Below are 15210 nucleotides of genomic sequence, written 5' to 3'. Positions count from 1 at the left end.
CTCAGAATGTAACGAGCGTTACTCAGAACAAAAGTAGTTTCTTGCGTAAGTGACTGCAATTTGCTCTCTTTTCAGAAATTTTTAGAACTTTTAGGGGTGAATCTTAAGTTCCTTTTTCAGACAAGGAATCAATTTCAGGGCCAAAAGTAGAGATAGAATACAGCTATTGCAAAATATTCGAAATTGCTATTTATCAAGTTACAAGAAAGCACGAAAGTTCTATATTTCACACGAAATCCGTATATAATGAGATCAGCTGTGGGTGAAAGTAAACAAATTAATTATGAATGCTGTTCAAATTTTAATTTAGTTTCTGAACCAGCGCTGGCGTTCGTTTCGATCAAAGTCAATACTACAGATGAGAAGTTCTGTTTTGGATCTCATTTGTATTCACTTGGATGTTATCTTGAGGCCAAATCTTTCCGCCGAGTTTTTCAGGTGAGAATCTGAATATTTACCTGTGCTAAAAAGTTCTAACACAATTGTTCAAAGCTCGACTCACTCTAATGGCGTCTTAGCCACTTAGTAGATGAATAAGAACTTCAAGCCTATTTTAAACTTAATCTTGAACGAATTTAGCCTACAATGTTGCAGAAAAAAGTCAGGTTCCATTGTCAACAGCCCTCCGTATAATCAACGAGAGTTAAGGGATGCTTGCAAACTTTCCGTAAGATAAATATGACCGTTGTTTTCTAAGGAAGGTTTTCTTTTACATATAGCTACACCGTAGAAAAAGGAAGAAATGCATTTCTTGCAGAGCTATTTCTTTACACAATTCAAGGAACAGCGTGCGCGTGTGATACAGAATGTAAGCTCAAGGAATCGTGTTTGCGGAAAAACTAACTTAATTGTCTCCCAATTTTACCTTCATTACGAAGTTCAAACTAAGTCTTAGCCCGTGAACTATACCCAGTATATTCCAAAACGTATTTAGAATTAATTTCGTGCAAAAAAAACACGTAACCACTAAATCTAATTAAAATCGATGCTTTCTTCTCGACCCTTATCACAAGACGTCTAATCCGCCGAGAGAGATCAGATCTGTCACTTGACAGGAATATGGTCCGATGTGCAATTAACTTACTAGAATTAACCGAATCTCACCAGAGGGCACAACGTTTTCGTTTGATTATCTCTTATTCCGTTTCTGTTTAACATGAATTTCTTGAAGTCAAAAGTTAAAACTAGTTCACGAGTCCTATATATATATATATATATATATATATATATATATATATATAAGCGAAATAGGCAACGTAGGATCCATGACAGTGCTCGACAATGAAGGAGCGATTACAGTAGCAAATGGACTACTCAAGTTACGCACATATGGATTTTAATACACGGTGTGTGTATGGAGTTTAACTGATGAGTGGATCAACTTTTGTTGGTCTACGAAAAAGGCTGTATTAAAATCCATATGTGCGTAACTTGAGTAGTCCATTTGCTACTATAGATATATATATATATTTATAGATGGGCGAAGCTCATCACCTTAGTTGTGATTTGAGCACTCTCGCATGGCAACATGCCTGCACTTGGTCCCACAAGTGTAGCGCCCAGGCAATGGTTTATTCCAGAGCTTGGCCCAGTGTCTGCACTGCACTGATGAGACCCACATAGGTCGAAACAGTGTGCACTGTCTGCAGTATATATATATATATATATATGGCTTTCTGGCTTTGAAGCAAAAGAAATCTTCTATTAAGGATAATTGCTTGCGTTAATTATAGAGAAAGTCAGACTAGTATAATTGTGTGGAAATACTAAACTATTTTTGAAAATAACATGAAAAAAAAAATGCAGCAGGCGAGCGAAAAATTTGCACCGTCATAACGTACCGCGTATCAATAGCGGCCGTCATCACTCGGGGAATACTCGCAGTGCTGTCGAACTGTAGCGATCCTCACCGGAAGGGATGACGTAGTGGGACAATTAATAATACTTTTTGGCATTTCCTGTTGATTTAAAGTCGTGTATATACTGCCAAAAGCAAATCTGCAACGTGACGAAGTGCTAAGATCTCAAAGTTTTGTTGCGACATCTTTTCATCACATGGTCATACGGGATAAGTGCAAAATAGGATTTCGTGGCAAAAAGTGACTTTGTTAAGTAATTGATGTTCGAACCTTAGAAACGATGATACAAAATCGATTCGTTTTTCTGTTTCTCGCATTACATTACTTTTTTGTATATTTGTTTATATGTTTGACTTTAGTGTGTGTGGTTGTTTGATTTCCTCTGCGCGCGTGTCTGCAAGCACACTTATTCAATACTTGTGTCCAGCATTCTATCGGTTAATGGATCAGATAAATCACGATTTGCATACAAAAATCTTAGGGACCACATTTACTTCCTTTTAATCCAGTTTAAAACTAGGATCACGTACTCCAATCATCAAGCATTGGCAAGGAATTAGTTTCTTGAATATCAAGTTTAATTCTGAATTATTTTTCATAAACCTTCCCCCACATACTTTTTCCCTTATGAAATGGTAGAAGACTCTTTCCTTTGTAAATGTTTTGATCTTTGCTCCGTCGTAAAGGGTTTCATCCTGAAAGTTTCCGTAGATCATGATTCGAATTTAGATCTGAATTTTGCGTGTTGTATGCGATATGTTGCCTTGTTTTGATGACTTGAAATAACACACTATACTGATCGGCAAAATCGCTATCCAAAACTTCCTTTTTTTGTTATATTACTTAGGTTGACACATTAGGGATCGTCAGTAAAACCTCCTATTGATATGACTAAGGGGTTGATGGGCTAAGCTAAAAAATGAGGAAAGATTAAATGAAGATTAAAAAAGGCAATGCATTTCCTCACAGAGAGGAAAACCTATTTATGATAAGGCGGTTGATGGGCTAAACTCAAAAAGAGAAAAGATTAAATTTTAAGATAAACAATTGTAATGTGTTCTACAGAAAGGAGATGTTAGTACAAGAAGTAAAAGAGGTCCTAATTGAACGAAATATGGCTATGTTCTTGTTGTTCTAACAGATTCTTTAACACTCTGAGACTCCGGGGCATATTATGGTAAACACTTAACGACAGGCGAATCTTTATTGTGTCTAAGAGTGCAGTACATAACGAATACATTTAGAAGAACGAATGATCGAAAATTGTTCACCACAGTGCGCTTTTTTTTTAATCACATAACGGATAAAACAGGGAAGTGTTATGGTTGGTGACTTAAAGAACTTGGAGACATTCAGACCGTCTGAGGTGAGTAACATGAAATAATTTCTGTTAAATATATAAAATCTTGAAAGATGAACCCTCTTGGTAGATGTGCATGTAGAGGATCCAAAAATAAACACGAAAATGAATTTATACAGAAGTGAATATCTTCAGTCAGTTACTTTTTATAATTACAGCAAATAACTTCACCTGCAATCGTTTGAAAAATATATAGAGTTTCCTTTTCAGTTTTAACTTCATCGGCAAATTTTTAAGCAAAGTCATTTCTGGTCCCATTTCAACGTCTTAGTGGTTACTAAGATTACTGCTTGAAACGAAATATTAAATTTTATTTCCTTACTGTCAATTACGAGTTTAGAGAAAGAAAGTGAAATCGGAGCTGATTGGGGAAGAGACAGAGTGACTCCCACTTGGTTGATGGCTTTTCCGACTGCCATTTGAATACAAAGAGAAAAATTCAGTATTCATAAGTAGTGCAGTTTTACAAGAAGTTGTGACAAGAGAGTGAAACTAATATTACTTGAATTTGGCTGATGTATAGATAAACATCGTGAGTTTTGATTAAGCGCATTTTGAATTTGTCGTACTCAGCGTTAACACTGATGTACTGTTAGATTGCAAGAAATTCCCCTTCATAAAACCTCAATTTTCAAGAAAACGCAAAGTTAGTTCTATCAAGAGGTGAGTATCCAAGTGCTTAGAGGTCAGTGAGGCTCTGCCTAACAATAAATAAAAGAGTCATATTTTTGCCTGCGAGAGAGAACCATACTCAAAACAGAATCACCATAAAATGTCTGGCCTTATTTTTCCATTCAAATTGCGCAAACAAGGTTCATCAGAGACTGAGGTAATTCACTAATAAGGATATTTACGGGAAAATACCTTTGGAATTCTTTTTAACGGTCAATTTGTTTCGATTTATCGGGAATCCAGGTTTCTAGATACAATATATAGTCGAGACTTTTGGTTTGATTTTCGTTGAAAATTGATTTTCTTCAGCTATGAGTCTTATATACCGGAAATAAACTGACATGTATCGTCATTGCCATTTTATGTATATCTGTCTCGATATGAAAAAGAGAAAGCACTTTAATTACTTTGTCTAAAACCGAAGAATTGATTTCCCACGCAATATGTCATTTTTCAAAGGAAGAAGGGATGATTTGTGGCAAAAAATGCATAACGAATTTGAAAGACTTGCATCGTCTTTTTATACTCGTGAAAATGCCAAGACCAAAAATTTTAATTCGAAATTCTCGGTGATGCCGGAATGGTCGGTGCCATGGAATCAGATTGTATTTGAGTTTGTTTAGCGGAAAAAGCACTCGGGTTCAGAATCAATAAGAGTTTGATTTCACATAGAGGTTAGGTCATTCTGCCAAATAGTAATGAATAATATTTATTGGTAATTAAATTTCCATCATGTCAACTGCACGAGCAAACGTAACACAAGGTGCAAAATTTATCATCTTCTCAGTCAATGGAATAGTTCGTTTATATTCCTAAAGCAAATATCACTGTATTGTAGACTGAGAGGTTAATTTTTTCCTTCTCATATAGAACTTCGTTGTAGTAGTTAGGTTTATTTTTCAAGATGAGTTTACAGTTATTCATAACGTAATATAAGATTTGGTATAGGCAGAGTCACGTTTTTGAGATTTAAAACGTATAATATTAATCACATTTGATAAACCACAAGATCAGAAGACTGAAAAAAATACGAGAAATACATTAAAGTCGGTACAATGGGGGCTGCCAAGTCATTGAATGTTACCAATGATAGAGAAAAAGCTTTTAGACGGGAAAAAATGAATGACAACTTTTTCTGTCAAGATTTCATCAAGCAATCATGAGAGGTAATTTCAATTAAATTCCGAGTCGGAATTCGTCAAAGGTTAAAACAGTGTTAGATTTCATTCGTTAATACAGCCACAAAATACATATAAATAATTTCAATCTAGCGACAGAACTTCCTCACAAACATATAATCCATCAGTCAGTTTTTTAAAGAAGTAATTAAGTCCAACAGCGAAAGTAAAGTGCATTGTCTAGGAGACGATTTCTTCGCATAGAAATTTAAAAACTAAGAATATAGATATTCTCGCCATTTCTGAATATAAATACCCGGCTGTCATGAATTTCAACAATTTATCTGTTATGGCTTATCTGTTATAAAGAAGTAAGGACGTGTACATAGAGGGTAAGTCAACCACAATTTGCTTTTGCTACAGACAATCTCATTTTAAAGCACCGCTCAGCCTTATTATTAAGTGATTCTTCCCCATCTCTTTTAGTTAATTTCAAAGTCTGATAGGTTAGGTTCTGAATTATTCACAACAGCAGTAGCTTGTCTAAGTTAGCAAGCATTGTTAGCAAACACCTTTTCCAGAAACTTCCCTTTGCCGCTTTGAATACGCGTCATAAATATTTGATGATAGCAAACAAGGTTTTTCGAATAGCAAACAGCAACAATTTCAGACTACAGTCCCGCCCCCCTTATGGAGGACTTTAATTCGACTGGCAGTAATAACCCGCCCGGCCGCGCGCCAAAGTTTTGATAGTAAAAGACTATTTTACACTATGGACGTTTTACATCGAGGTATATAATTGCATGCAGTGCAGTCAACAAATTAAGCTGCGCCCCTTGTGGTCAGGTAGGCTCATTTTCCAGAAAAGTGATCAATAAACGCGAGCCCACCTATAAAAACGGAATCATTCATCAAGCAAGGCATCGTTTTGGAATAAATGAAACAATCACCATCCACAGTTTCGACATATATCCGATGATAATTCTATATCGGCCAGAATTTTTCCTCAGAATTCAATTTTTTGACAGAGGCTTTGACATTACGCGTCAATTTTTATTATATTTCAGCTGTGACGGTAAAACATACATTTTGATCAACCAATTTGTTGCGATGTTGTGATGTAAGCTGAAGAAAGAATTCACTCCACTCATGGTGGACAAACGTCATGAATAGAGAGTCATCATACTGCTACGACTTTGAAATAAGGAGGAGAATTCGAAGCAGCTGATTGAGGCAAACTTAAAAGTTACGCGCAATCAATAATGAAAGGATTGCTGTTTTATGGGACCATTTTGTGCTTGTTCTGGAGCTTATTTCTTGTGTCAACAGGTATAACAGTTCTCTTTATACATAATGTCTAGTTAACGTGCATTGTCGGGTAAAACAGCTTTTCATCTGCCCCCGACCAGTAGTTCAGGTCCGTCTGAACGCCATATGACCTGAAAGCGCTTGATTGTAATTTGAAAACAACATGACGCAATTTTGTATTGAGTGTTTTTTTCCAATCCAGTTTATCTAAAAAATTGAATCGCTACACATTTGTTTGATCTATATGTGGTTTTCGAGGCAAAAGTTAGTTTGTTTATCTCATCGGAACTCCTGTTTGTAAGTATTCTCCCATAGAAAAAAAAATGCTGAATACAACTTTTTTCCGAATTTAAAATTTGCAATTATTCTCTCGAGCCTCAATAGCTAATAGATATAGATGTCAACTGAAAGCTAGCTTAGAATTTTTATTCCCTGTCTATAAAACAACGTTGTTAACAGGATCTTTGAGTAAACGTGTTTACATCGATAAAAGGAACATTTGCTTTTGGATGTGCGTGTAGTACATTTACGATTTTAATGAAGCCTTTTTACGGCTCCTATCCACCTGCTATTGTAATTGCGAATGGCTTGTGGCAAAGCGCTTAATTTGTCGAAATCGACATGAAGTGGAATGGATGATATCCTCAGTTTCATTCAGGGGACCAATTACTACTGTTTTTCAGCCTAAGAAGAAAGCGGAATGTGTTCATTTTCTCTGTAGTTTCTTAAGGGCATTAGACTAAATTGGTTTCGAAACGTTTGTTGATGTAACCCTTTGAAATACGCTTCTTTTGGTTACCATCCTGACACATTCAGTTAATTCATACATAATTATATTCATATGAAATGCTCACTGTTTTTAATTATTCATGTTATGTGTTTCCTGTCAGACTCTGAGCAAACGTCTCAACAACGCTTGCTGGCACATTTGTTCGCAAGGTATGATGGGGACGGTCGCCCTAGCTCTGACAGGTCACGCGCTGTTCTCGTGTCGTTTGGCGCGAAACTCGTCAGGATCATCCAGTTGGTGAGCACAAATCCTAACCAAGACTTTGATTTTGACGAAGATAAAATGATGTTGTTTTTAATTTAAACCAGAAGCGAGGTGATCATATGTTCCAATTAATAACAATAAAACTAGATCTCCATGAGAACCAAAGAGAAGTCAATGTAAAAACATGCAAACTACCTGAAGCGCGAAAACGAGACCGACTACTTGACGACTGGTTCGCGTTTTCTGCCTGATTGGTCGAGAAGCGTGGCGAGGTAACTGTTGGTCAAAACAATGGAATCGCAGACTGTCTTAAATAGTTTAGACTATTAGTTGAAAAAATTGCTCCATCAACAGTAATATCGATGAGAACTATAGTAACGTTTATTCGGTCGCTGGGGTAGGCAAATGGCGAGTATTTATGAAGATGGTAATGTACATAACACACATTGCACCATAAATTAACCAGCTTTCTTAGGTCTTATTCGTGTATAAAATATTTTTACCGTAGAATGAAAGAGGAAATACGATTCGTTCTCAGTGGTGGATTTACCAGGTAAGACGCTATCACACTGAAAATTTCAACTTTTTACTCATTTTTTTTCCGGCAGGTTATACGTGTGCAATTCTGTAAAATATCGTTTAGAAAAAGGAACTTGTTGTTCATGTTATCTTTTCACAATATTTAACACTCTTGGGAATTGAGTCTCCGAATCTCTGGTTTGAAGTAATTAAGTCGGTTTGTATAGTTATTTAATACTTTCATTTAAACCCATGCCTCTCTCACTTTTCTTATCCAGCAATGGTTAAATTCTGACTTGACTTGGAATGAAGCAGACTATAATGGCACCAAAGTAATTCACGTGAGTCCCAAAAAGGTCTGGGCACCAGACATCATTCTGTACAACAGGTGAGAGTGTAAATACTCTTATCATATGGCTGTGTCTCACAAGGATTGGGAACTACCGAGTTCACGAATTTGATTGGTTGGAATCAATATTGAAAGCGGTCTAGATTTTCCCATCTAGACCGGCATCTAGACCGGTCTAGAAAAAAAGGTACAAAGAATTTAAAAAGTTGGCATATAAGACACAGCCTTATAATATACATCTTATTAACTGAGCAAGGTCGGTCTGTATGGGAGAATCTTGACCTCGGTCGCTGGTACAGACCTCACTGCGTTCGGTCAGTATTGGCGACCTCGGTCAAGATTCTCCCATACAGACCTCCCGTCAGGTTAATAAGAACTAAATGCTAAAGGCATTAACCCTTAACACGCTTACACTGATCAGTATGCATATTCTCCATACTGTGCTCTATGCATTTTCTAAGATGTTGCAGAGGAGAATTTGATTGACAGTCAAGAGCGTCGTTAGTCGGTGATTATTTCCCATATTCTCGTGGCATTGATATATGATTCAGGTTTGATATTGTAAAGAGAAACCAGATGCTAGGGGTGTTAAAAGGTTGAATACCCGGCTGAAGAGCGGCTCAAAACTGGCAGTACTTTTAACCAATTCCCGTGACTCTTAGTGACTGTTTTATTTACTTCATAGTTTTCCAGTACTCATTCATGGAGCGCAGCACATTTACCTTGCAGAGCTTAATCCCAGTCCTCCAAACCCTCATCATAGGGATCTCTTATACATAACCATCACATAACGCAACCAGGACATTCGGTTTTTTTTTACGCGCGGTTTGCATCAACAATTAGGTTAACGATTTAATTTTTTTTTAAACTAAGACTAACAATTAAATATTTATCAACTATGAGAAGTAATTTAGGGAAATATTCTAAGTATTTAGAGCTTTATTATTTGCTCTTAACTAGTGGCAGGCCACCGTTTCTCATGCATCACCATCTACTTTTTTGCCTCTCTAAGTTTAAAACCCTTTTTATTAACAGATAGAAATGGCTCTGCAGCCGAGCATGCGCGTTTCACCTCTATAGGGAACAGCATGGTACTTCCCAATGCTTGTATACGGCTGCGATCTATTACTAAACAGGCGCACGGCAATACGGAATCTATTTGTTTAATTGATTAGAAGGGAAATGATGTTGGTGAGTAATCTAAGTGTACATGGACATCAACCCTTCCAAGCATACTTCACAAGGGCGTGGCCCGCTATTACTGTATTTATCATAATTAAACTTATCGTAGTGTACGGTTCGCTGACAGTGCTGATGATAACGACAAACTTGGTGGAGGAACAGAGAAGTACAAAACCAAGATAGCAATAAACTCCAATGGATCATGCAAGTGGATGGCGCCAGCGATCTTTCAAAGCACGTGCGACATCAATACCAAATACTTCCCTTTCGACGACCAGGTTGGTCATGTGGTGTGTTACGTTTATAGAATTATGGCTCGTTGTTTACAATTATAAGCTCTGTCACCAAGTCTTTAAAGAGGAGTTAAGACTGGAGGTAATTGTCACTTCCAGCTTCACTCTGCTTAATTCAGGTCGCATGTGATAGAGAAGAGAGACTGAGTAAGCTTTACATTAACAAATTTAGACCGGCAAGATTTATTTTGGAACAGGGTCAACTTTGACAGAACACCTCTTCAAAAGCTTGACAACCACGAGTGTAAAATGAACTGCAGTCAAAGTGATCAAAAGTGACAAGGAACTTTTTTAAATAAAAGTTGGGAAGTCTCGATTTAGCTTTATGGCGGAGGTTAGATTCATTATGTAGATCTGAAAGTCAAATAACATCTTGAGGTCGCTTAACTATTGTCTGAAAACTTAGAATTGGGCCAACGATTTAGACTTCAATAAGTAAATAGGGGAATTCATGCTGACGTCATTGTTTACATTTTTGCTCAAATGCATACGGCTTTGCGTAAAGAAGGAAGCATGTTAGATACAAATTGACCTCAGGCAGCTAAAGAGCTAGAAAACCTCAGTACATGGTGAAATTTTTAACTCTTTGGGTGTAATATTCAAGGAGAAATAGTCCATCAAAAACTGCAAAATTTCTGCGTTGCAAAAGCGCTAATGAGCTCATACATTCTATGTAAAATTTTGAGTTTTTAAACCCGTGTTGCACAAAAAGTATTCAATGCATCAGGCTCGTATCCATTGGCCGAGTTAATTGTACTTTGAACTTTCGATATTCAGAACTGATTTATTTTTAGCTCCATCAGAAACTGAATTGCTTATGCTAATGAGGCAAATATTGTAAATAAGGATTCCCCTATAGGAAAGACACCGTTGTCGATAAAACGTTCATATGTGCAAGAAAGTAGATTTTAGCATAAGGATCTGCTTACGGTAACGATTATAAAGCTATAAATTAATTAATAAAGAAGTAAACTTTTTAATGTAACTTATTTCAAAGAACAAAGACATCTGTTTCAATTAGTCGTTTTTTAGATGATAGAAAGTTCCAACGATGACGGTTCGATTTTGCCTTTTCATAAAATGGAATTCCTTGTAATATAAAATAGGATACGTGTTCCTTCCTTTTCAGATCTGCACGCTTAAGTTCGGGTCTTGGGCATTTGATGGCAGCGAGCTGGATGTTGTTGTTGACGAGTCGGAGACTGGGGCCAAGGGAGACATCTATAGAAACAATACAGAATGGGATTTGGCAAAAGTGACAGCTGTTAGAATCGAGGCAAGTCACGTACATAACTGGTTCCCTTAATGGAAATTTTCATTTTCTCGCGAATTCGGTTTAAGTTTTTCAACGCGTAACCCATTGCAACTTCACTTTGTTTTTATTATTATTACTGTTTTTTTTTTTTTGTAACAGGACACATACAGCTGCTGTGTTCACCCGTACCCAAGTATCATACTGTCACTTCATTTAAGCAGGCGTTACTATTTCTACATGGTAAACCTTGTCGTACCGTGTTCCCTTATTGCTCTCATGGTTCTTCTCTCCTTCATTTTGCCGCCAGAGTCTGGGGAGAGAATAGGACTTGGTATTACAGTTCTAATGGCTATGGCTATCTTCCAGGAACTGACGTCAGCTAAACTGCCAGCGGATTCAGAATATATTCCGTTGCTAGGTAACGAGTTGATACTTGATTTGATCATTTGAATAAAACGATACGACTGCGATCTTCAATTGATAGTGGCTTCCATCGAAAAAAGATGAAAAATGTATTTATTATTATAACCACGTTGAACAAAAACATCTTATATGACATGATTTTTTTTTTTGGCTTATTTTTCAGCAAAGTACTACTCCAGTGCTATTTTCGAGATTGGTTTGGCTCTGTTTGCAACTTGTGTCATTTTGAACTTTTTCTACCAACGTTGCGAAATGCCTGGTTGGCTCAAACGGCTGATGTTCAGTATTCTGGGACCTCTGGTGAGAATCAAGTATGTACCTCAACCGTCTACCAAAACTCGCAAGAAAAGCCAAAAGGACTTGATGGAAGAAAACTTTGACTTAGCTCCGCAATCCGATGGTTCTTATTCGGGGCCCATCGAGATAAGGAAAATGAATGTCATAAACGACAGTGCGTGTGAAGAAAATGGTCGCTGTGCTGAGATCAAGCCTTCGTCGCCTGTACACCTCATACGTACTAGAACACGCAGTAGTGTTCGTGAGACTCCTATTCTGAATGATCACGTGACAGAAAAACAACAGGGGAAATATGTGTTCGAGGCGGCGGATAAGTCATCTGCGGATGAAATAAACAATATTACTGACTGGCAAATGGCTGCAAAAATATTGGATCGTGTTGTGCTCGTCCTCGGGATTTTGATCAGCATTGCAACTTTCCTCGCAATTTTCATTCAAGCACCAAGAGTGAGAGCAATGTTTTCTTTAAATTGAAAAGTGATCGCCCCCTCTTCCAAATGATCTCTTCTTCAAGGTGGGGACACTTGATGATCACGGAATAATTTCTCAAGCCTCTTTGACGCGCTCTTCTTTTCACCTCTAGTCATTTTTAAAGAAGTGATATGTTTTGGTCGTCCTAGGACAAGTTTAAAAAAACCCGCCTTGTATGAATGACACTATATCACTGAAAGCGAAATACTCTTAATGAGGCTGGATATAGTTTCTTTGGCGCGCGCAGACTGGGTTCTAATTTACCCGGGAGTTTTCAAAGTTGCAAAACAAAAAAACACAAACAAACAAACAAACAAATATGGCCGCCGCGCTTAGGCCAGAATCATTTTTTCATCTGCCTAGTAGTCTATGTTTTACGCCTCTAGGTAGGCTGCCTACACTTTCTTCTAACTTTATTAGTAGTATGTTTCAGAAACGGAAAGCTACAACACTCTCAAGTGACCAAAATACGCGTGAATCCGGCCGCAAACACGATCGCGATCGTCGGAGCTATTTTCCCATATCGTGGATGGTTTCCGGAACACTAAACAGGTGCTACCTACATGCAATATCAGCAGCTACGCTTCTCGTGTAAACAAGTCACTGTCAAAACTGTGAATGGTGAGAGAACTTTGCTCAAGGAGAATGTTCCAGTACACTCCTGAGCGAATGTCTTCAATCTTTTACCACTTTCCTTTCGAGCAGTACGCATTGTCACACCGTTTTAATTGGCCATAATTCTTCTGTGTTCGACACTCCTACACTCCGAAGATGTGCTGGAAATTCAAATAAAGAAACATTATCGTCGAAGAAAGTGTTTTTCGCCGATAGCCTTACACTAATCAAAACACTCGCTAAAGGTGGTAACGCTCCTCTCAATCCTGACGGAAAACCATGTAAAAGCAATCTCCCTTCTGTGTATCAAGCTGTTTTTTATAAAGATTTCAACGCACACGATGCTTTGGAAGATGTACGCGCCCTCCACTGTCCTCTTTCAATCCCCGTTGCAGCTAACAAGCGCTGACATTGTAAACAACAGCATGTGAAATCCGCCTCCTTCGCTTTCGTAGACATGGACTTTCTTGACGGACGCCACGAACGCATGTAAACTTTTAAAGACAAGCTCTATTCACAGGGCGATAACGGGCTCCTAGTCAAAGAAAACTTCATTCAGAAAATTGCAGAAAGCGGTCTGTGTTACGATGACTAAAAGATCTTTACAACAACGGTGGGAAGGAAGCACTGGTCTCTATCTTAGCAAATCGCCAACCACATCGCGTCGATCAGCTCCAAGAGGAACAAAACATCCCGACACTTTGCACAAAATAATCCAGCACTTTGAAGGCAAATAGAGCAGCAGCCATTTCCAGGCGCAATCCACCCAGAAGGTAAACCTCTCTTAGCAAAATAAAGCTCTTTAGAAGAGCGCGAAGGACGTTCGGCGAACAAGACGTCCAAAACCTTGTGGCGTCCGTGGCAAGTGTCGTGGCGTGACACAAATGTTGCGCATGCGCAACTACCCATCTTGTCGAGTCGAAATTTTCGGAAATTTGAAACTTTAGACTTACGTATTTCCGTTTCCGCGCGGCGAATTTTTTTTTATTTTTTGCACGTTGACTTTGAACGGCTCTGTGCGTGTTTTACAAAACTTCGAAAAAATTCTGTCAGAGGGAAAAAAGTTCCTTAAACTCTCTGACAGAATTTTTTTAAACTTAACAGTCAAGTAGACTAAGACAGTCAAAGGACGCATGCAAAATCTAAAATAAATTCATCGTCCAGTTTTTAAGAAAATTCAAGTCAAGTCTAATTTTGGACCCAGCATTATATTGCAAGCCAGCAACGTTGCCATGGCAACAAATTTTTTCAATATATTTACAACAAACTGATTCTTCAATAATATCTTTATTTCAGGGGAAAATGTGATCGCGATTCGTTAAAGCTAAGCTTCGTAATTTTAGTTTAAATATCTCGCATCAGAAAAGAGAAAATCTATATCCAGCCTCCTTAAGGGGGCTAGACTAGAAACCATCGTAATTGCAAAACAGTTATATATTACGAAAAATATATATGATTTTGAGTAAGAAATAACTTGAAAAACAGGTAGTAAAGATCAACATTGTTTGGATCCGGCATTGATATTCGACTACTGAATAAACATGAAGATGATACTAAACTGTACAGCCCCTTCATGTAGCAAGTTGATAAACCTGTAGAATCTTTGTATTCAAAGTGCGGCTTACTTGTGAACATTTTTCACCGATTTCATCCCTTGCTTTTAATTCGCTACTTTATTTCGGAGCCCTTTATTTGAAACAGATTTAAGATTTTTCCATGATCATGGTTGTTGTAAAAGAAAAATAAACAATTGAAAACAAGTATAATGATGATTACAAGCAAATCAAATTAATCTCTTCGGTTTGAACCAGGTTTTTAATACTTATCATTAGAATAAGCACGACCACACGCGAAAATAACAATGAAATGTAGACATTCTGATCTGTTTATCTTCTGAGTCGTTTGTCAGGGAATAAAAAAAACAACAAAAGGACTTATTTTCCGTATGTCAATACGTTCATATGTGCTGTTTGCTATAGAGTGTGATAGCGGCGATATTGATTGCATGGTATATCTTGCTACGCACCACTTCTATTTCAGTGATCTACTGTAAATACCAGACAGAAAGTTTATTTTGACTACGACAGTCTGCCAAAGAGAACTGTTTCCGAGTCATCTTGGTAGTCCTGACATTTTGAAAGGTTTATCCCGTGGCTAAGAGTTTAGACAAAGTGTGCGAAACCACCTGGAATTCACGAGAAATGTTTATCAGCTTTGAAGAACTCACTCATCAACACTGACCTAACTTTTTACACCTCCTGAATCAGTATGCACTGATTCTCCGTACCGTTTTCTACACTTGTTTTTAACAATAAAGGGGTTATTTAGTTGGTGATCATTTCCTATATTCTTATTACCTTATTGTGTGATTCAGGGGTATTATTGAAAGGAAAAAATAGATGCTGGTCGCCCTAAGAGGTTTAAGGGTAGACGTAATTTATAAATAAATCAACTTCGTACAGTTTAGGAAGCCCGTGAATGGGCGGGGCAAAGAA

The 15210-nt window shown here is 37.6% G+C and overlaps 1 protein-coding gene across 9 annotated transcripts; it reads left to right on the top strand.

Annotated features, from left to right (window-relative positions):
* The first annotated feature begins 27 nt into the window (after positions 1-27).
* On the top strand, positions 28-14652 carry LOC111342325 (neuronal acetylcholine receptor subunit alpha-7-like). Of its 9 annotated transcripts, none has more exons than XM_088732491.1 (11): positions 28-45; positions 311-438; positions 3172-3225; positions 6077-6338; positions 7208-7344; positions 7820-7864; positions 8109-8218; positions 9471-9639; positions 10784-10930; positions 11069-11327; positions 11496-14652. In XM_088732491.1, the coding sequence occupies exons 4-11, from the start codon at positions 6272-6274 to the stop codon at positions 12101-12103; spliced, it is 1542 nt and encodes a 513-aa protein (XP_088588617.1). In that variant the 5' UTR covers positions 28-45; positions 311-438; positions 3172-3225; positions 6077-6271; the 3' UTR covers positions 12104-14652. The 9 variants fall into 9 exon arrangements, with proteins under 9 accessions (XP_088588617.1, XP_088588623.1, XP_088588618.1 ...); XM_088732497.1 differs by having other exon boundaries at positions 29-45; positions 9489-9639; XM_088732492.1 differs by lacking the exon at positions 28-45 and having other exon boundaries at positions 3001-3225.
* Positions 14653-15210: the final 558 nt, after the last annotated feature.

This window comes from Stylophora pistillata, chromosome 9 (assembly GCF_964205215.1).
Source record: "Stylophora pistillata chromosome 9, jaStyPist1.2, whole genome shotgun sequence".
In the NCBI taxonomy this organism is placed as follows: Eukaryota; Metazoa; Cnidaria; class Anthozoa; order Scleractinia; family Pocilloporidae; genus Stylophora; species Stylophora pistillata.
This window is presented reverse-complemented; position numbering and strand designations above follow the sequence as displayed.